This window comes from Schistocerca americana, chromosome 5 (genome assembly GCF_021461395.2).
Source record: "Schistocerca americana isolate TAMUIC-IGC-003095 chromosome 5, iqSchAmer2.1, whole genome shotgun sequence".
Taxonomy (NCBI): Eukaryota; Metazoa; Arthropoda; class Insecta; order Orthoptera; family Acrididae; genus Schistocerca; species Schistocerca americana.
In genome coordinates this window covers 656,108,618-656,130,806 of record NC_060123.1, presented here as the reverse complement: position 1 = coordinate 656,130,806, position 22,189 = coordinate 656,108,618, and the positions used below count along the sequence as shown (strand labels likewise).

The following is a 22,189-nucleotide window of genomic DNA, read 5'->3' as shown; positions in this document are numbered from 1 at the left end:
TTGAAAATGAACATTGGATTAAGTTTAGTAACATCAGCACAATATGAAAGGACAACAATGTAGTGCATTTTTTCATGTCCACTTGTTCATGGCAACAGTTCTATTACTTGGCGCATCAAATGTCAGGAATTTTGTCCATATTCACCCTTTGGGTTAGTTTCACACTGGTATTCTCAATGCTGAATAATAAAGCAATGGAAAGATAATATTTCCTCTTTCACATGCTAAGTCCATGATGCTTCACAAACCTGTAGCACCAATCAAATCCAATCTTAAAGTCTGTTAAGTTCCACTTTTGTGCTAGCTTATGAGTGTGTATTTGAATCATTTTTGTATTAATTCCAGTGCCATTTTGATGGTGACCTTGAATCCATTACAATACATCATCTTCTAGTTTTGACCATTTTGCATTCAGTCCTGTATTTGCGCATTTAGTCTTCCCCATTTTTTTTTTTTTTTTTTTTCAGATGTTCCTCGCAAGCTCACTAATCGAATATAGTTTTTTCCTGTGGTAGAAGTCAAAAATGCTGCTCAGCTGCTCTGTTTTGATGTTGTTCTGCCTGAGCTATTACTTTAACTTTATAGCTTGTATCATATGAATACCTTTTTTTTTCCATTACAAAACTAGCTACTTATAGAAATGTTGTATTCTTTCCCATAATACAAATAACTTTCAATTCACATTCACTGGCATTGCAGACTGCAATGACACATCATAGACTAGGCATTGTTGTGGGTTTTTGATGGCAGATGGGAAGGAGACAGTGTTAGGAAGCTTGTAATTCCCTATAACTCTCGTTTGTTGCATCGGTGCACTGCTGCTGCTGGTTGAATCCAGTGTTGCCAAATAGACATATGTTTCCTGCAACATTGAATATATGACCATTTGTAAGACTGGTGGGAATTTTAAATCAAACACTGGACATTTTTATATTAATTTTGGGTATAAGATGCACCTGAATTTTGGAGGTAATTTTTTGAAAAAAAAAAAAAAAAGTGTGTGTCTTATAGTCTGTAAAATATAGTATACCTCAAGTCACATACAAATTTAATTACATCTTTTTTAGTGTACTATATACACAGAAGTAAACTTTCATTATTTGCTATTGTTCTGGGTGTTATCATTTTAATGGCCAGTAGTGTACTTTTTGCATTACATTGTTTGAGGAGATTTTTTATGAGATGTAATGAGACTTGTGTGAACCAAGAAAACTGTAGCATTCTATTGGCAACTAGGTTGAATCATGCCCTTGGCCCATTACCACATTGAACTTGATGCAATTCCTAGATGTGTGTTGGGAGAATCTGAAATGAAGTTCTGTTTGTCAACTCCTTGAATGACTCATGCGTACAGACACTGCATGCAGTTGAATATTGCACTAAAACAATGCATTGTAATGCAACAGTTTCCATCAGTGAGCATTCAGCTATTCAGAATATTTTAGACCCTGTTCTTTTTATTCCCCATCTCGAAAACCACTCGAAAGAGCATTGTTTTTGTTCTTTAGTCTAGAACTATTTTGAAGAGGACAAACATGATGCATAAATTTGTAAAAACGTCTCTAAGAATATAGATATTTATTTTATTATCTCCTACCAAGCTTGTGTTGTAGTTAAATTGTGCAACATAAGAAATTATTTGTAGTTATTATGTGCATCATATAGTATATCAAGTGGATGCAAAAGAAATAAACATAATATTTGAATGAGCACTAGAACTTATATTGTATTCTTATTGTTTCCTTTTTTTACAGTACGAAAGGTAATGAATAACATTGGAAACTTCTCATTTGATAATGATGAATGGAAGGACTTCCGCTCAAAATTTGCTGATCTTTTCTCTACATTGATAAAATATAATAGGTGAGTCTTGGATGAAACATTGATTTTATTAAACTCCATTACTCTCACAAAAGGGATATTTTTCTCTGCCTAACAACATGACCATAAGCTTTTATATTGATTGTGCAGCTGCTGCGCTGTCTGTATCTCATAGCCCACTGCCTGACATGAAACTGCTTGCTATTTATTTATGATTGAACATAACAAAATAGAAAATGTCTACTCAGTCTTGGTGTATAACACTACATTTTTATTTTTACTAACTTTTCTTCCAATAGGCATCTTTTTAAATTAGTACTCAAGGCATAAGATAATTGGTTATTATTTGTTTGATGTTCTGTGCATTGCCTCTGGTACCATACAAGTTATTTCTTGATTTCTTAACAAATGTCCCATCATCTTATAGCTTCTTCTGGTTAACATTTCCCACATATTCCTATTTTCTGGAGGAGCTCCTCATTTAGCTTTCATCTGTAACACCACATCTCAAACCCTCTGATTCTCTTCTTTTCCACTTTTCTTCAGCCAGTGACTCACTTCCATACAATGTTGTGCTCCAAATGTACTTTTTCAAAAATTTCATCCACATTTGATATTAATATGCTTTATTTAATGAGGAATGCACTCTATCTACATCTACATGTATGTACATACTTTGCAAGCTACCATACAGTCTGTGGTGGAGGGTATGCTGCACCACTAAAAGTCAATTCATTTCCTGTTCCACTCACAAATAGAGCAACAGAAAAACCATGGTCTGTATGCCTCCATATGAGCCCTAATTTCTCTCATATTCATGGTCCTTATGCAAAATGTATGTTGGTGGCAGTATAATTGTTCTGCTGTCCGCTTAAAATCCAGTTCTCTAAATTTTCTCAAAAGCATTTCTTGAGAAAAAATCTCATCCCCTCCAGGGATATTCTTTTGACTACCTAAATCATCTTCAAAATACTTGCATGTTGATCAAATCTACCAGTAACAAATCTAGCAGCACACCTCTGAATTACTTTCATGTCTTCCTTAATCTGACCTCAGCAGTACTCCAATGTGGGTCACATAGTGTTGTATAACTGTTCTCCTTTCCAATAATCCAAAGTCAACCATTCTCTTTCCTCACTATGATCCTCACATGCTCTTTCCATTTCGTATTGCTTTGCAACTTTACACCTGTGTACTATTCAACCTGACTGTGTCAAGTAGCACATTACTAATGTATTCAAACATTATAGGATTGTTTTTACTACTCAACTGCAATAACCTACTTGTAATTCATTAAAATCTAACTGCCATTTATTACACCAACTAGAAAATTTGTCTAAGTCATCTTGTATCCTCCAACAGTCACTTAATGACAGCACCTTCCTGTACACCACAGCATCATCAACAAACAGCCACAGATTCCTGCCCACCCTGTCTGTCAGATTATTTATGTATATAGAGAATAAGAGCCGCCCTATCAGACTTCCCTGAGGCACTCCTGATGATACCCTTCTCTCTAATGAACACTAGCCATTGAGGACAGTATACTGGGTCTGATTACTCAGTAAGTTTTATAGCCAGTCACATATCTGGGAACCTGTTCCACATGTTCATACCTTCGTTAATAGCCTGCAGTGAGCCACCATGTCAAATGCTTTTCTGAAATTTGGGAATATGTAATCTGTCTATTGCCCTTCATCCATAGTTCACATTGGATGAGACTGCACAGTGGCTACCACTCTGGACTCACATTGGGGAGGACAGTGGTTCAAACCCTCACTGGCCATCCAGATTTAGGATTTCCATGATTTCCCTAAATTGCTCCAGACAGATGTGTGGTTCCTTTGAAAGGGCATGGCCAGTTTCGTTCCCCACTCTTGACACAATCCAAGCTTGTGCTCCATCTCTAATGACCTCAATGTCAATGGGACATTAAACCCAATCTTCCTTCCTTCCTTCTTCCATAGTTCACTGGATATTCTGTGAGGAATGGACAAGCTGCATTTTGCTTAGGCATTGCTGTCCAAAACTGTGCTGATTTGTGGATGGAAGCTTTTCCATCTAATGGAACTTTATTATATTTGAAATGAGAATATGTTCAAGAATTCTGCAGCAATCCAGTGTTAAGAATATTGGACTGTAATTTTGTGGGCCCATTCTTTTGCCCTTCTTATATACAGTAACAGTAGTCTCCTATGCTTTCTTCTACACTCATGGTCATAAATTAAGGATAATTCCAGAATGTGGTGCCACACAATGTGGGACTACACAAAACTGGTGCTAATAGCATAGGCACATAGGGAACACACATGACACAGTTCTGTAAGTCCATGGTATTGGTGATAAGTTGAGAAAACCGTCCTGAAACACATGTGCTGCAAAATGCCACTGTCTCCTGCGCATGTACCCTGACATCAATATGGGATATGATCACCATGCACATGTACACAGGCCGCACAATGGGTTGGCATACTCTGGATCAAGTGGTCGAGCAGCTGCTGGAGTATAGCCTCCCATTCTTGCACCTGTGCCTGTTGGAGCCCCTGAAGTGTCGTAGGGGTTTGAAGACGTGCAGCAGTACATTGACCAAGAGCACCCATGATGTGCATGATGGGGTTTAGGTTTGGAGGACAGGCAGGCCACTCCATTCACCTGATATCTTCTCTTTCAAGGTACTCCTCCAAGATGGCAGCTCGGTGGGGCCGTGCGTTATCATCCGTCAGGAGGAAGGTGGGACCCACTGCACCCCTGAAAAGGTGGGCAAAATGACATCCTGATGCACCTGGCCCATTACAGTTCCTCTGTCAAAGACATGCAGGGGTGAGGGGTGTATGTGCACCAATCATAATTCCACCCCCACACCATCAAACCACGACCTCCATACAGGTCCCTTTCAAGGACATTAAGGGGTTGGTATCTGGTTCCTGGTTCATGCCAGATGAAAACCCAGTGAGAATCACTGTTCAGACTATACCTGAACTCGTCTGTGAACATAACCTGGGACCACTGTTCCAACGACCATGTACTGTGTTCTCGACACCAGGCTTTACTACGGGCTCTCCTGTGACCAGGGGTCAGTGGAATGTACCTTGCAGATCTCCAGGCAGTTCAGTTGTCTGTAGACTGTGTGTCTGGAGACAACTGTTCCAGTGGATGTGGTAAGGTCCCAAGCAAGGCTACCTGCAGTACTCCACGGCTGTGTGTGGGTACTGATGGTGAGATATTGGTCTTCTAGTGGTGTTGTGCACTGTAGTACCTGGAGATGTTTCCTGTCTGTTGGAATTGTTGCCATAATCTTGAGATCACACTTTGTGGCACATGGAGGGCCTGTGTTATGACCTTCTGTGTTTGACCAGCCTCCAGTCGCCCTAGTATTCTACCCCTCATAACATCATCAACAGGTGTTCTTTGAGCCATTTTCAATACACAGTCACCATTAGCATGTCTGAAAATGTCTGCAAACTTAATCACTGCACCATACTCTGACGTGCACAAACACACCTCTGCATATATGAACTGCTGCCAGCGCCACTGTGCAATGACCGCAGGTCGAATGCAACACATGGTCATACCCAGAGGTGATTTAAACCCACAAGCTGCCCACAAGGGTGTTGTTTCACCATGTATCAGCATTATCCTTAATTTATGAGCATGAGTGTAATTACTTGGGACTTTGCACTGTGTGAGAAATTCATGATAAATGCAAGCTAAGTAAGGCAGTACTCTTTGTAAAATAAAATTGGGGTTCCATGTGAACCAGGTACTTATTTGTTTTCAACCCTTTGTTACTTCTCAATGCCATGGATGCCTATTACTATGTCCTCCATACAGGAATCTGTGCTATGGTCAAATGATGGTATGTTTCTACAACCCTCCTGCATGAACTACTTCATAAATGTGAAATTTAGAACTTCAGCTTTCCTTTTTCTATCTTCTATTACCGCACCAGACTGGACAGCAAGTGACTGGATAGAAGCCTTTAACCCACTTAGTGATTTAATGTAGGAACAGAATTTTCTAGTTTTCTCTGTTAGGTCATTTGTAAGGGTATATACTTCCAGCATATTTTTACAGAACATGAATCTCTACTAACATTGTCCTATCATCATTTGTGCATTATCTTTTAACTGAGAGTATAACAGTCTTTATTTCCTCAGCATTTTCTGAATGTTGTTATTAAACCATGGTGGGTCTTTTCCATCCTTCTACTTACTGGTCATGTGCTTCTCCAGAGTGCAACTTATAATCCATTTAAACTTTGCCAAGAATTCCTCTATGCCCATCATGCTGAAATGAAATGATGTCCATTCATTGTCTCTCTCACTCTACAGAGAATGTGATATTAACAGCTGAAAATTGTTGCAGAACTCAGTGGGTCTTTCTCCTCTCTCATTCTGAATTCTCCAGTAACTCTGTCCTCTACTCCTTTCCTTACTACGGTATTGCTGCCACTGTGATTATTAGATTTTTCCCTTTACACACTGAGTTACTCATTCAGTTTCTTCTTATACTCTATCTCTTCATCTTCTGGTTGTGACATCAATGTATATAACTGGACTGTTTTGTGGCATTAGTTTGCAGTTGATCCTGGTATTAATAACTCTATCACTGAAGTGTTCACAGTAACTTCCTCTTTGTCCCATCTTCCTATTCATAATGAATTTTCTTTGTTCTTCACTGCTGTAAGAATAATACTTGGTGCTCACACACAATCATCTTGTAGACATCACCTCCAGGATTTAGGTATTTTGACTATTATTTCACACTACATTTATTCCCTCATTACATTTGTTGTAAATAATCCAGTGCAGTTAAAAAGGAATAATGATGGATGTAATTACAACACAGAAGAAAAATGACATTCATTATTCCACATTAAAGTTGTCTTTAACACAAAAAGATGTGCAAAATGCTGCCATCAACCTACATACGAACGTGAAATATGACTGTAAAATAACTTGTTTCACATCACAGTGATTAATAATGCAAATGATTCTTGGAACTTGAAATTAAGTAGTTCTAAGATGGCTTTTGTTGTACACCACATGATCCAGTACAGCCCAAACATGAATACTAATAACAATAGAAATAATGACAATGAGAGACAGATCTAGATCTAGGAGAATTTCAAGTGAACTACATAGCCATATCCAGAAGGAATATTAGTAAAATAACGAGTTTTAATATGATCACAAATGAGGCATTTGACTCAGATAATTATTTCTCTAAGGTTAAAATACATTTTCTTCCATTTAAGACTAAAAAGGAAAGCCACAAAATAATCAACTACAACTCTAATAGAACTCTTATCGAACAGAAAACATAGGAAACTTTAGAGAAGAAGCTGAGACAACTATAAAAGATGATTGTGTAGACTCCAGGTACAAATTACTGAAGTGACAGAGAAAACATTGTGACTGGCCGTTTAGAAAAAGAAGACATGGTGGAACAAGGAAAGTGGAGAAATGCTATGACAAGGATCTCAAAAATGGAGAAAAACGTAACACCTAGAATAATTCAGACAACAAAGAAAAGAAACATAAGAAATAAGCTGCAAAATCAAAAGAACCTTTGGATAATCCCAGCTTATAGAAATACAAGAAAATTCCTCCCCCCCTGCCCCCCCAAAAATAGCACTAGAATTTTTTCTTGATGATAGGTTACCCAGCAACAGTATTTAGCCTTTTTTGGATTTATATTACCTCATTCTCTCAGAATATGCTCTTTTCCTGTCACCAGACCAAGTTGTTAAGTTGTTATGGTCTCATATTTATCTGCCACACCAATTGTCCAGACATGACATATTAACCGCTTCTTTTTTCGGACTGATTCATTTTATTGTTTCAGTTCTAACTTTTGTGCAACTTTAATAGAATTCCACATCTTGTGTAGTTAATCTGGTTGTTTCATGTTTAATATGCCCATAGAATTTTACCATGAACTTTTTCACAGCTGAAGATGTGATGGTATTTTTCTGAATGTCCTTACTTGCTTTTAATCTGTATGTTCCTTCTTCAGCTTGATTTGGACCTAAAATTGTACTGATAACTTTTTGCCTGTCTTTTGACTTTCACAATGTCTCCCTTTTTGTTTAAAATGAGGAGTATTTCAGTGTCATAAAGACCAGATAATTTTATATTGGGTAGTTATAATAAAGGTGCAGCTACCCACAGAGATCCTCTGGGGGCTATAATTATCGCATGGCAGCAAAACTTGTAGATATTCTAATGTGCAAATGAAGAACCGATTTATGCTGGAAAAAAAATTAGTCCCAATCTTGGCCACCGTGAGCAACTCTGGTGCTGCAAATGCAAGAAAGATATATAGAAATATTTCCATATGTAATGGATTAGGAACTAGATATGGGCAGAAATGATAAACAAGTGATTAAGGCATAATGTTGATTTTATTATTAACTGCTCCTTACACAGCTTGTCCAATATGAGCATGGAGGCATCAATGAAATGCTGCACCCATAAAATGCCATGATCAACAGGTGCTCACAGCAGTTCCAGTGAAATTCGAGAAACATGTTCTTGTATACGGGCCTGTGGATTAGATAGAGACTGAACGTGGCTGTGGTAAACATGTTCTTTTAGATATCCACAGACCCAAAAATCACATGGATTCAGATTACATGATCTTACAGAATGTGCATCTGGAAAACCTCTGGAGATAAAACATTAACGGAAAGTTGCATTAAGCAGGTCTTTGACTGAGTGAGCGACATGAGGTGTTGCCCCATCTTGCATGAAAATAGTGATTTCCAAACACTTGGTTCTTCCAAAGCAGAAATCACATTCTGTACAAGTTCTTGATAATGTGTAGACATCATGGTGCACCTGACAGGCCTTCTTGTGTATTATCTTCAAAGCAGATTGGGCTGAAAATAAAAGTTCTCGTGAATCCCTCCATACAGTCACTTATGGCGAGTGCAATGGCTCTTCATGCAGAACATGTGGTTAAACACTATCCCAAATGTGGCAGTTCTGTGTATTCACTACACCCTATAGTATAAAATGTGCCTTATCCTTCCAAGAAGTATTGTTCGACCATGTCATCAAACTTCAGTCTGTACCAGAAACCAAAGAGCAAATTCAGAATGTTGCAAGAGGGTTTCAGCTGCTGCAATGTCTGCACCTTGTATGGGTACCAATGTAAAATAGACTGTAAAACTTTCCTTACTGTTGACCATGGGATGGACAATTCTAGTGACTCCACTTGAGCACTAGCCCTACCTGGGGCACGTGCTAGATGGTTGGTTACAGCAACAGCAAGCTCAACAATAACATCCACCAGGGCTGGGATGCCTTCCTGTTCCAGGTGCAACATCGAGGTCACCAATGTTTTTGAATTTCATTATTTAAACCATTTAATGACATTAGGCCTCTACTCAGACCTTTCAGTCAGTGATACTCTTCAGTGCGTCACTGTAGTTGCTGCTGTTCACATAAAACTGTTTCACTAACAGCACACAGTCTCTCTTCTCAATAGCCATACTGTTCACTCATGTTATGGCTTGTCAAATGACAGTGTGTATGTCATACAGTCATACAAACAGTGTACAGTGCCACATCTGCACCTGAGGGCCAAAACTGGAACCAAATTATTTCCAGTGTAAATCAGTCCCTGATTAATGCATTAGCATGTCTATCAAGTTTTGCTGCAAAAAGATAATGATAGCCCACTTCTGTGAGTAGCTGCATTTCAGTTATGACCAACCAATGTGTACTTATTACACATTTTTATATGCATTTTTTCAATTTATATATACATTTGCAATTATTGTAATATGTTTGTAATTGCAGTTCTCCTCTGTTTGATGTTCTGTTGGATGTGGAAAGTAAGAATAAGCCAACATTTGTGTTTAAACTTGTACCACCACTACCTGGAGGTAGAATCTTCTCTGGAGACAGGAGGACATCCGATTGCTGGAGAAGTGCAAGTCAGAACAGTAACAAACCTGAAATGGATATGGATAACAAATATTTGTCATATAGGAATTGTATTGAGGTATGTGAGGAATAATGATTTTTGTATAAAGTTAAGTATAATTTTAGAAATGTTCTGTGTAACGAATAAGTCATTATGAAAAACTGAATTTACTGTTGATTCAGAAGGAAAATGCATGTGAAAAAACTGGAAGGCTATGAGAAAGAATTGCTGACTAGTCCTTATCTTCATGAGGAGAATTATCCATACTACCAAGAGGCCCATACAGAAATAAACACAAAGGAACAAAAAGTTCCTTCCTTAGTGAGGTGAGGAAGATAGTTTGGTGGAGGTTAAAATGGCAGGGCTTGTCACTCAGACCCCAGAATGTGTCTGACTCTGCTGTAGTTATGGCAACACTGGCAGTAGTTACCTATGCAGGTACACTTTGAGAGGTAAGGATAGAGTGATGGTAGGAAGAGGGTGGGGGATTCTGAACAAGGAGGCAAAAAGGTGTCAGATGGAGATGAGCGAAGCAGACAGAAATATCTCTCAGGAGCAGAAGCAAACTGGGAATTAATTATGTCAATAATCAGAAAGTTGGGTTTGAGAGATGGGAAGGGGGATAGTGGGTAAGTAGTGTATAATTTCATCACATTACAGGGATGGAATGGAAAATGACAGGAGAGTATTAGATAAGGGGAATGGAGAGAGAGAATGTGTCAGAATAGGATGGACAGTAGTGAATATGTCTGAGAAATAAATGGTTAATTGGTAATGGATGGTATAAGAAAAGAGATTGTCACAGGTTTATGAGATACAACTGAAATTTGTAACAGAAATCTGTAATAGACTATATAATAATAACTGAATAAATCAGAAATGCCTGACAGAAGTGAAAGTGATAACAGGCATTAATCTTGACAGAACCATGTACTATTGGTAGGGGACATTGAAGAAATTTGAAAAGGGTATGTATGGAGGAAAAAGACAAAAACCAAGTGCTGGAAACTGAAACACAAGAGATACACAGTGAACAGATTCAGCATCAACTTTTAACCTATTACTGGCCAAAACTCTATTGGATCATTTTTTGCAAACTTTTATACATAAATACGTTACATTGAGTGATTAATTGAATAAAAAGTTGTTTTGAAAATTTGCAGTTTATTACAACAAAAACTACACACTGTCCCATTTTTGGGACATTGGCCAAATGTCCTATCCAAATTTACAACCTTATTCTCCATGCATAATATTGTAAGAAACAACACAAACAATAAATAAAGAATGTTTTAATATTATTGAATGTCTGTTCAGTATGAAATGAAGCATAACACTTGTCGTGTACACCAACATTGCACCTATACAATTTTTTTTTTTTCCTTGCAGTAAGCATATCTCTTCTGTGTTTTACTCTCTTCTGTGTTTTACTTGACACAATGAAATGATTTCCTGGATATAGTCATACATCTGTGCTCACCTGTCCTCCCATCAATTTGCTTCCTTGTGGTCCTCTGCGTTTTGGTACTGATCCTGTTTTCTTTGATAGGTAAAACATCACTATTCTCTGTCAGACATCCAAAAGTGAGAGCTTCTCTCTAAAGTACCGTCTACATCTTGTACAACAGACTCATTGTTCAATACATTTTTGTCAATGTCTTCTTCATCTGTTATTACATCTGCATCGGGTGGAATAATCGCCAATTCTACGTCATCATCTTCATCGTCACTCTCTTGATGGTTCACTAGTTCTGCTAGAATTTCAAGTGTAAGTCCACGTGGCATGTTTTTATCCTGTTGGAATCTTAAAATTGGAATAGAACATGAAAAAAGCAGATATAAAGAACGTAAAATGCAATTCTTCTCTGTATAATACGTGTATACAAGAATAGGGCACATCAACAATAAATGATAGTGTAACATGCTATTGTCCCATTATTGGGACGCATAAAATATATCGATATTGCACTTATTTGAAAAAATCTGAAGTATACTTAATCTTACATGGACATCATTACGTTCATAACAAACACGCCCAGACAACTAAATCACAGCCCATTGTCGTCCAGGAACTACCAGCAGACATACAGTGCTGCCAAGTGCGAGAACAAAAAATCGGCAAGTTTATAATTTTCCTGACATGAAGTACTTAGAAAAAAGTTATTTGTTTTACATTTACAGGCATTATAGCAGTTAGTTGAATGTACAGGTGCAACAATAAAGGCTAAAAGCTCCATTGCTTACATAGAAATAAGTAAAATATACGCGTCCCAAAAAAGGGACAATGGCCAGTAATGGATTAAAGGGATAAACTTTTAAAGGTATCAACCAAGAAGGAAAATCCATGTGAGGGAAAAAGAAAATCTGAAAGTATGGAAAGAATGTTTCCAAAATCTTCAATAAGGAAGGAATGAAAAAAAATTACATGTAATGAAATGGCAGGAGATGAAATAAATAACACCCTTATAGAGGAAATAGAAAGAGATCTAGAGAAAGCTGTATTAGGAATGAAAACTGGCAAGGCTCCTGCAGTAGATGAAATTACAGTGGAAATGTTCAAAGGCATAGGACCTAATAAAATTCATTGATAGAACAGTGAGGATAGTATGATTGTATAGAACAATGAGGATAGTATGAACATATGGAAATATTCCTGATGATTGGAAAAAGGCAGTTATTGTATCTAGTTTTATGAAGGGTAACAAAGTGCACATTATTGTGCACTCTTTATGAAAAGATAATTTTACAGAAATCCACAAACATGATAGTAAGCCATAATCAAGAGAACAAAAAGAATATCTACCCATAAGATGAACAATAGATGCTTTATTTAGAGGTAGACACACAGTAGAAAAGAAATGAGATTCTGGGAAAGATATCTTAGCTGCATTCATAAATATAAAAATGACTGACAACACTATTAGAAAGAGACATCAAAAGGACTGTAGCTTGAAAGCAGAAACATTTATAACAAATGCCTGAATTGTATTATAATAGATGGCAAAAAAATCACAGAATGGTTCAGAATGGGAAAAGGGGTTCGAAAAGTAAGTATGCTGTCACCAGTGCTCATTTACATAGTCATGAACAACATCATGAGGCAACAGTAATCATACATTTTACAAAACAAACCGTGAATATCATGATCATGATACAAGAAGTAAACATGATCTTCACAAAGATATAAAAAAACCTCAGCATGGTACAGAAAGGAGTACATTATTCAAGCATAAAAGCATACAATAAACTTCCATTTCATGTTAAATAAATCACTGAGGATATGACTAAATTAATAAAACAGCTGAAACCTTATCTTTTGATGAACAGTTGTTTATATTCTTTACAGGAATTTTTTGACAGTTTGCAACAATTAGTACTACGTATTTAATTTAAGCATTCCTATAAGAACTAATTATGTAGCACTGGCATATCAATTGATGACAGAAAGCTTTTCATATGTATTAGAATGTAAGATTCATAATTTTTAGTGTAACCATTATTACTACTATAATCTGTGTTGTTTAAACACTTGAACCTCATGTATCTTTTTATAATGATTTAGTTTGTAAGCCTCATGACCATTTAGATATGGTTATTACTGTAATAATCTGACACGTTTTACATCCTATCAATACATTCGCATAAAGGATCCATGAAACATGAAAATAAATAAATAAAAGTTTGCCAAGGGTCAGCAGGAGATGATACGAAAGCCGTAGCACATGCAGACTGTGTGGTGATTTTGGATGATAGTGAGTAGAATTTGGAACAACAACTATATACCTGTCAGATGGTAAATGAAGAAGCAAGCATGGAAATTAACAAAAAGATAGGTAATGGAACATCAGCAGAAAGAATGAAAGAGATTAAGAATGCAAGTTGTAAAGGAAAAATTGTTAAAGAAGTAGATACTTTAAAATATCTAGGAAGTAAGCTAATGAAGAAAGGAAACATCAAAGATGCAATTTTGGAGAGGGATTTTGTTACCGTGTATAATTAAGAATTGGAAAATACCTGCCAACACAAAGATCATGATGTACAACTCATGTTATCTACCAGTTTTGACCTAAGATCAGAATGTTTGATTTAGACAAAGAAAGATCTGTGCATAAGACAAGTGACAGAGATGTGTTTTCTATGAGTGATCATGGATAAGACAAGAATGGACAGGATAAGAAATGAAACAATGTGTAACATGCTTAGATCAGTTTCCTAAAAGAAACTATGGAGAGCAATAGTCTGAAGCAGTTTGGCCACATTAAAATAATGCAACAAGAAAGACTCCCAACAAGAATGCGAGAATGGACAGAATATGGAGGAGGAGCAATTGGAAGTCCATGAAAAAGTTGGAGACCAGCTAAAGGATGATATGAACCAAAGAGGACTATGATGGGAGGAAATTCTGAATGGTAGACTGTGGTAGAAAAGAGATGATTGGTAGAGACTCTGTGAATTACCTGAATAGGCAGAAGCATTTTAGGCAAAAGAAGAAGAAGAAGAATAGGAGGAGGAGAGGAGAGTAGTGAAGATTCTGGCTTGGAGGATAGCAACAACAGAAGATGTGATGGAGGAGCATGTCACACCTCTGCAGTTTTTAAGAGCAGTCCTCAGGATTGAGGGGGCAGGGGCTCATTTCAAATGACATGGGTATTGAAGCTGTTGTTAGGGTCATTGGTGTCGTGGTGTGCAGCAAGTGCAGGATGATCATGTTCATGGGTAGCCATAGCTTGGCAGAGGCCATTCATGTGAGAAGACAGTTACTTGACATATTTTGATTGAACAGAGAATTTGCAGCACAGCTTACATATGATGTGTCTTCTTTCTCAAATGGCCTAGGAAGTATTGTGTATGGAAAGTCTGGATTGCAGTAGGACTTACTGTGTACTGATGAAGTAGGCCTTGCATCTGAGCTGCTTACAAGGTAATGCCCCTTCAGTTGGAGGGTTGGTAGCAGAGGAGGCGTGTGGACAGAATAAGGTATTGCATAAGCTGGATGGGTCATAGGATACTAATTTCAACTGAGAGCGTGGGATATGCCTGTCTAAGGCCTGGCAAGAGACAGTTGCAAGAAGTATTAGTTTTTCAAGGTCTGAGTGTTCATGAATTATAAAGGAGCTCTTGTCAATGGCTGCATGAATATTGATTTCGTTTCCAATTGTACAGGACAAGAATTCAGTTATTGGATGTACTTTAGCTGCAAAATTAAGTACATGTTTGCCTTTAGTAATTCGCTTTTGACAATAAAGGCTGTTATCCAAAACACAGAGAAAAATCTTGTTGCCACAGCATGTCTTATGAAAGGAATGTAAAAATTAGATTTAACGATTAACTTAGTGAACCAAAGTTTGCATCACTTTCAAATATGGCACAAGAGTTTGGAGTCTCTATTCTGTGACATAGGGGAAGCTCTTTGTAAAAGTCTCACCAAAAGTTTCAGGCACAAAGAAGTTATTCAACTGGTATTGATGATATTCCAGATTATATTATAAAAATAACAGCAAGACAAATATGTTCGCCTTTATTGGACATATGCAGTTCATCCTTATAATGTGGTGACTTCCCACAGCAACTGAAGATGGCAAAAGTAATACCCCTATATAAAAAAGGTGATCGTCAATGTATGTGTAACTATAGGCCTGTGTATCTACTGTCAGGGTTTTTGAAAATTATTGAAAAAAGTGTTCCTTTCATAACTAACTACATTCATTGACAAGAATAATATTATTTCTGGATGTCAACATGGCTTCAGACCACAGAGATCAATTGAAACAGCTACTTTGAATCTGATAAACAATTTCTTAAATGCAGTGGACAACCACAGAAATATCTCAGGTTTATTCTTGGACCAAACAAAAGCTTTTGATGTGATTGATCATCCTGTGGTCCTGAGGAAGCTTGAACGGTATGGTGTAATAGGTGTGCCAAATCAATGGATTAAATCATATTTGGAATATTGCTCTCAGGTAACTGAAATTAAGTGCATGGAAGGAAATGAACTCCAGGTACACCTTTCAGAACCATGTGGGCTAAGTCGTGGAGCTCCATAGGGCTCCATTTCAGGTCCCTTTCTTTTTTTGGTGAACATTAATGATTTCCCATCACACATTAGGAATTCTGGAGCAGTACCGTTTGCAGATGACAAGAGTCTATTGATTAGAACAGGGAATAAAGAAGAAAATCTTACTGCATCTGCAAAAGATATCACAAAAGGAGTGTGTGAATGGTTTACCAGAAACAGGCTAATAGTTAATCCCCAAAAAATGGTACTCATGAATTTCCACACCCATCAGAATAAAAATGTGGCACAACCCGTAACATGTATAGATAACCAAAACATTAGTGCTGTCAATGAAACTAAATTTCTTAAATGGAACACTCACATCAAATCCCTAAATTCAAAACTAGCGAAAAAGAGCTTTGTAGTAAGAATTCTTTGCAATAACACTAGTGCAGGAAAAGCTAAGGCTGTATACTTTGCTCGTGTACATTCAGTACTGAAGTACAGTATCATTTTCTGGGGAAATGTACGCCAGGCAATAACAGTTTTCAGGAAAGAAAAGGCAATTATAAGAATAATGAAACAAGTGAGCAGCAGAAAACTATGCAAACCTTTCTTTAAAGATCTAAAGAACCTATCCCTATCCTGCATTTATATACTGGAAGTAGTCATGCATGTCAAAAAAAAGTATACTGAGAAAAGAAAACCTTTTTCCTCAGAACAAAAGTGTCCTTGATTACAGTACCAGGTCAGACAGTGACATACATGTTAATCATTGTAACGCAACATTATGCCAAAAAGGTTTATATCATGCAGGAACAAAACTATACAACAGATTACCAAGACACATAAAAACTCTTCCTGAACTGCAGAGCTTTAAAAAGTCTATGACAGCCTACCTTCTGAAAAACTGCTACTATTCAATCCCACAGTATCTTATGCAAGAAAAATTTGTATCTTTAATTGTAGAAATAAGTTATAAATATTAAGTATTTTAAAAAAAATTGTAATCATTAACTGTATGGATCAAATTTGTTCTAAAAATTTAAATAATGTATTTTTGACATTTGAAAACCCAAACCCAAAGGTTTTCTGTCCAATATCCTGTGTACAATATATGTACTGAAAAAGATATTTATATGGACAAATAAACAAATACCCCAAGTGTAGCATATTTAGAGTAGAAGCAGGTCAGGCTCTTACTTTCCACATTTCTGTTTCTTGTGCAAACAGAATTCTAAAATCATTTCATTCCGATCTGTATGGTTCAGTGCATACAACCTAAAATGGAAGTGCTTCTTATCTCTAATTAATGTTTGTTCAAGGAAGGTTTTCTTATCTACATATAAAAAAAAATTAGATGCCAGAAATAAACTTTTTATAAGGTGGTAAAAATGAGAGCTATTACAATTTTCTAGACTATTTCTTGTGCCTATGCACTACCACTCAGTTGTGTATTGGTGAGTGGCTTTTTGTTCCCATTTTTTTGTTGTTCCATGCTGCAATTTACGTTATTATATTCAATATATGCTTTGCATTACAGGCAGCAAATGAAAAGTTTTGTGGGACGATATGTGTTTCCCTTTTCCATTGATGCCTAGTAAATGATGTTTTTTCCCCCTGTGTTTATTTAGCTGCAGTTTCATTTCTAGTTGGTCTATGCAATTGTCACAAGTAAACTGTACAAGAGAGGCGATAAATGTAGCACTGGCACAGATGGTGACATTTGATGCTTTCAGACATGATGATATCAAGGTGACAGGAATGGTTAGCTTTGTGGTAATGTCAACAGAAATCTCCTTTGCTCCCAAGCAACTACAGATAGGTTATTCTTTTGTGCCACCTGTGGGTGCAATGGATGACTGTAACCATGCTCATCAACCTGTGAATGCTTAATCTTTAGAAAGTTTTTTAACAATAAATTTATATTATTCTCATCTAAATAATATACTACCCTTTGAGTCAAACTACTTTGGTTTTAGTTTTTCTGACTATACATCTCTAACCTTTGTGTTCTCCTGCTTTATGTGTTGCTATGCATGTACACAGGAAAAAAAGTCAAATGAATTGGAACAAGGTTTTACTAGGCATCAGTAGAGCAACAAATATTCACAAGAGCTGAGAAAGCTTTCAGAACCCATCATAGCTCATCATGAGAAGAGAGATTTAGTGAAAATGTCGAACAGAAAGTGAAACATGCCCCTTAATCAACAAAGACTTTGAAGGCATGGATGGAAAAAAAAAGAGAGAGAGAGAGAGAGAGAGAGAGAGAGAGAGAGAGAGAGAATGAAATAGCACAACTAGTTTAAAATTATTTTTATATCTGCTACTGAAAGCACAAAAAAGTGTAAAAACAATGACACAGTGGATTTTGGTTTTTCGTTTGCTTATAAGTTAAGAAACATAGTTAAATAAGGTGTTTAGCTCTGCTGGATATATACTAAGAACAAATCTAAAAACACTGAACCACAAAGTCCTGTCACCATTTGGCAGTTTATCTATCTTAATATTAAGATCATAATAAGACTGCTCTCCTTTGACCACATGAGACTGTTAGCGTTTTACATCTGCTATCAAATTCCACAGAATATTATGTCTGGTCCTTGTGTACTAGCAGCTCTTGCAAAAATACTCTACTGACATTCTTACAACTATTTGTGTACTTTCTATCCCCCATTCCTAACCATAAAACACTGAGTTTGAGAGCTACTCAATCCAAACCATGAATCATAAATGTGAAAGCAATGACAAAAACTGTGAAGCAATTTATCCAGCAGAGAGTGTAACATTTGTTTTGTAAATAATAACACACTTTGGTAGTTTTATTGTTCAGTTGGATACGTTATTGTTAAACTATAATTAAGACATTTATTTTTATAAGGAACCATGAAAGTAATATGTTTTCTTCTTTCTTTGTTGCATAGGATTATGAAATCTTCAGCAATACTGTAGATCTGGTTAAGAATCTTGGTTACTTCAATGATGCTGATGAGACTGCTGCTGCAAAATTTAATGAAAGCTTAACATTTGCTCTCATTGACTTACATAAGTATATGGTAAGAACATTCTCTTTTCAGATGTAACATTTAATTTGTGTACAAATGAAAAGATAGTGCTTATGTCTCATAATGATTGAAAACACTGACCTGAGTGGTCTTTAAAAATGAAAACTAAATGTTGCATCAAACTGTACCTTCTTCCATGTTTGGGATGATGCCTTTTTCAGAGCTATTGTCAGTGATCAAATTTAAATTTTGTAGTACAAATGTGCTCAATGCAGCATTTATCATTGTAGTTGGTTTTAACTTTTTATTGGACTTAGCAAGATTTGTTATAACTAAAACTTTCTGATTGCAAATCTGTGTAATATGAACTGTAGTACGAATTCAAGAATTTACTACAGAAACCTGTTACCTCTGCATGTATCATTAATGAAATATATCAAAAATAATGTATCCATTTTTACAACCAACATTTCAATAAATCAAAATAGATACTGGGAATAAGAATGATCAGTATGAAGGCATGGTTTGCAAATACAACTCTACTAAGAAATGTGAAGACATTTTGGGGACCAGTCAGGGCAGATTTTAACATTCGAACCAGACTTTCATGTTACACAACTATTAGTACATGTAGGGTAATCCTTTTTTTGTAGAATTAATTTGTTATACAGTTTGACTGCAATTTAAGCATTAAACACCAACTATTATAACTGTCCCTTTGTTAAAATGATGTCAAATAGATCAGCAAATATGTAATTAACTCTCCCATACATACAGTGTAAACTAATTACTGTTGTGGTCTTCAGTATTTGACCCTGCTACCATATTCATCCATTTCTCTCCCTCTAAAATTCCCCCCAGCACTCCCCCCCCCCCCCCCCTGCCCTCCCCTCCCTTGCCCGCTGCATCTCTCCGTTACCAAAATGATGATTGCTTGCTTCTTCAGGACACATCTTATCAACTAATCCCTTCTCTTTTTTCACCAATTTGGTTCAGTATCTCCTTATTAGTGACTTGATCTAACAATCTAAGCTTCAGCTTTCTTCTGTAGCACCGTACTTCATAATTTTCTATTCCATTCTTGTCTGAACTACTTACTGTCCACATTTCACTTCTGTACAAAGGAACCCGCCAGACAAATACCTACACATAAGACTTTCTAATGGTTAAACGTATGTTAGATGTTATCAGTTTCCTCTGTTTCAGAAATGATTTTCTTGCAATAACCAATCTGCAGTTTTTGTCCTCTCTAATTCGGCTGTAATCAGTTATTTTGCTGCCCAAATAAAAAACTCATCTGCTATTTTTAGTGTCTTATTTCCTAATCTAATCCCTTAAATATCACCCAATTTAATGTGACTACATTCCATTACCATTGTTTTACTTTTGTTGATGTTCATCTTACAACTTCTTTTCAAGACAATGTTGCTTCCATTCAACTGTACTTTTAAGTCCTTTGCTATCCCTGGCAGAACTACAATGTAATCAGCAAATCTCAAAGTTTTTATTTCTTCTTCCTGAAATTAAATTCCTTTCGAAATTTCACCATGGTTTCCTTTACTGCTTGCTCAGTGTAAAGGTTGAATATTGGCAGTAGGGTACAATAGCCCTGTCTCATTCCCTTCTGATCCACTGCTTCACATTAATGTCCTTCGACTCATATAACTCCTGTCTGATTTTTGTACAAGTTGTAAATAACCTTCTGCACTCTGTATTTAAATGCTGTTACCTTCAGAGTTTCAAGAGTACATTTCGGCCAACACTGTCAAAAGCTTTCTATAAAGCTACAAATGGGATGAAAGTCAGTATGCCATTATTCAACCTATCTCCTAGCATAAATCACCTGATCAGTATGGCCCATCATTTCCTACATTTCTCCAGAACCCAAACTGATTTTTATCAAGTTCAACTTCTAATCAGTTTTTCCAGTCTTCTGTAAATAATTTATGTCAGTACTCACAGTCACAACTTATTAAACTGACAGTACAATAACATTCACACCTGTCAGCACCACTCACCTTTGGAATTAGAATTATAGCATTCTTCTTGAAGTCTGAAGGCATTTCACTCATCTTAAATACCTTACACACCAGGTGGCATAGTTTTGTCATGGCTTGCTTACTCAAGGATCTCTGTAATTCTGGGGGAACATTGTCTGTTCCAGGGTACTTTTCTTCATGTTAGATCTTTCAGTGCTCAGATAAATTCTGCTTACAGTATTGTATCTCCTGGCTCATCTTTGTTTACTTCTTCTTCCCTCTCTGTAATATTGCCTTCATGTTCATTTCCCTTGTAAAGCCCTTCTATACATTGCTTCCATCTTTCACCTCTTAGCTTTACCTCGTTTGCTTAGTATTGAAACATCAGTTTGTTCTTAATGTTGATAAGCTGCTTCTCTTTTCTCCTAAGGCATGTTTAATTTTTTTCTATAGTTGGCACCCATCCTTCCCTTGGTCAACATGCTTGTACTGTCATGCATCTTCACTCTAGCTATTCCTGGTTAGCCAGTTTATACTTTCTGTAAATCTCATTTTTTGCACATCTGTATTCCCTTTCATCTGCTTTATTTCCTGCATTTTTATATTTTCTCCTTTCATCAATTAAATTTTATATATCGTGAATTGCCAAAGGATTACTACCATACCTTTCATCAGTTAAATTTAATATATTGTGCATTGTGAAAGGATTACTACCGTACCTTGTTGGTTGACCCTCTGCTGTCTTTACTATATCAAAGCTACCCATTCATCTTTTACTCTATTCCTCTTCCCTAATTTAGTCATCAATGCCTGTCATGAACCTCTGGTTATTTCAGTTTGTATATGTCCCATCTCCTTAATTTGTTATCACTTTGTAATTTCTTTATCTCCAATCTGCAGTTTATAATCAATAAATTGTGATCAGAGTGCTCATCTGTCTCTGAAATTGCCTTGCAGTGTAAAATCTGGTTTTTAAGTCTCTGTCATACTGTTATATAATCTATCTGTAATCTTCTAGTGTCTCCAGGTCTTTTGCATACAACCTTCTTACACAATTCTTAAACCATGTAACTCATGATTAAATAATGCTCTTTGCAAAATTTTACCACATTTCGTTCCTTTGCCCCATTCCATATTCTCCTATTTTTTTCCTTCTCTTCCATTTCTTACTATTGAATTCCAGTCCCTCACCACGATTAAATTTCTGTCTACCTTAACTATCTCAATAATTATTCTACCTCATGAAACATTCTTTCAATCTCTTCATCATGTGAAGAGTTAGTAGACATGTATGTTTCTGTGGTGGGTGTTGGCTTTGTGTCTACCTTGGCTACAATAACATGTTCACTAAGCTGTTCACAGTAGTTTACCCACATTTCTATTTTCTTATCATTATTAGACCTGCTGCTGCATTACCTTTGTTTGATTTTGTATTTATAACCTGGTAGTCA

At 36.5% G+C, this 22,189-nt stretch overlaps 1 protein-coding gene across 1 annotated transcript in view; it reads left to right on the top strand.

The window, feature by feature from the left end:
- LOC124616613 overlaps positions 1-22,189 on the top strand; it is a 282,672-nt gene that overhangs the window by 123,893 nt on the left and 136,590 nt on the right. Inside the window, exons 5-7 of the mRNA XM_047144936.1 lie at positions 1,755-1,863; positions 9,630-9,834; positions 18,679-18,810. Of these exons, the coding sequence (XP_047000892.1) occupies positions 1,755-1,863; positions 9,630-9,834; positions 18,679-18,810 (446 nt within the window). The remainder of the gene's footprint in view (positions 1-1,754; positions 1,864-9,629; positions 9,835-18,678; positions 18,811-22,189) is intronic.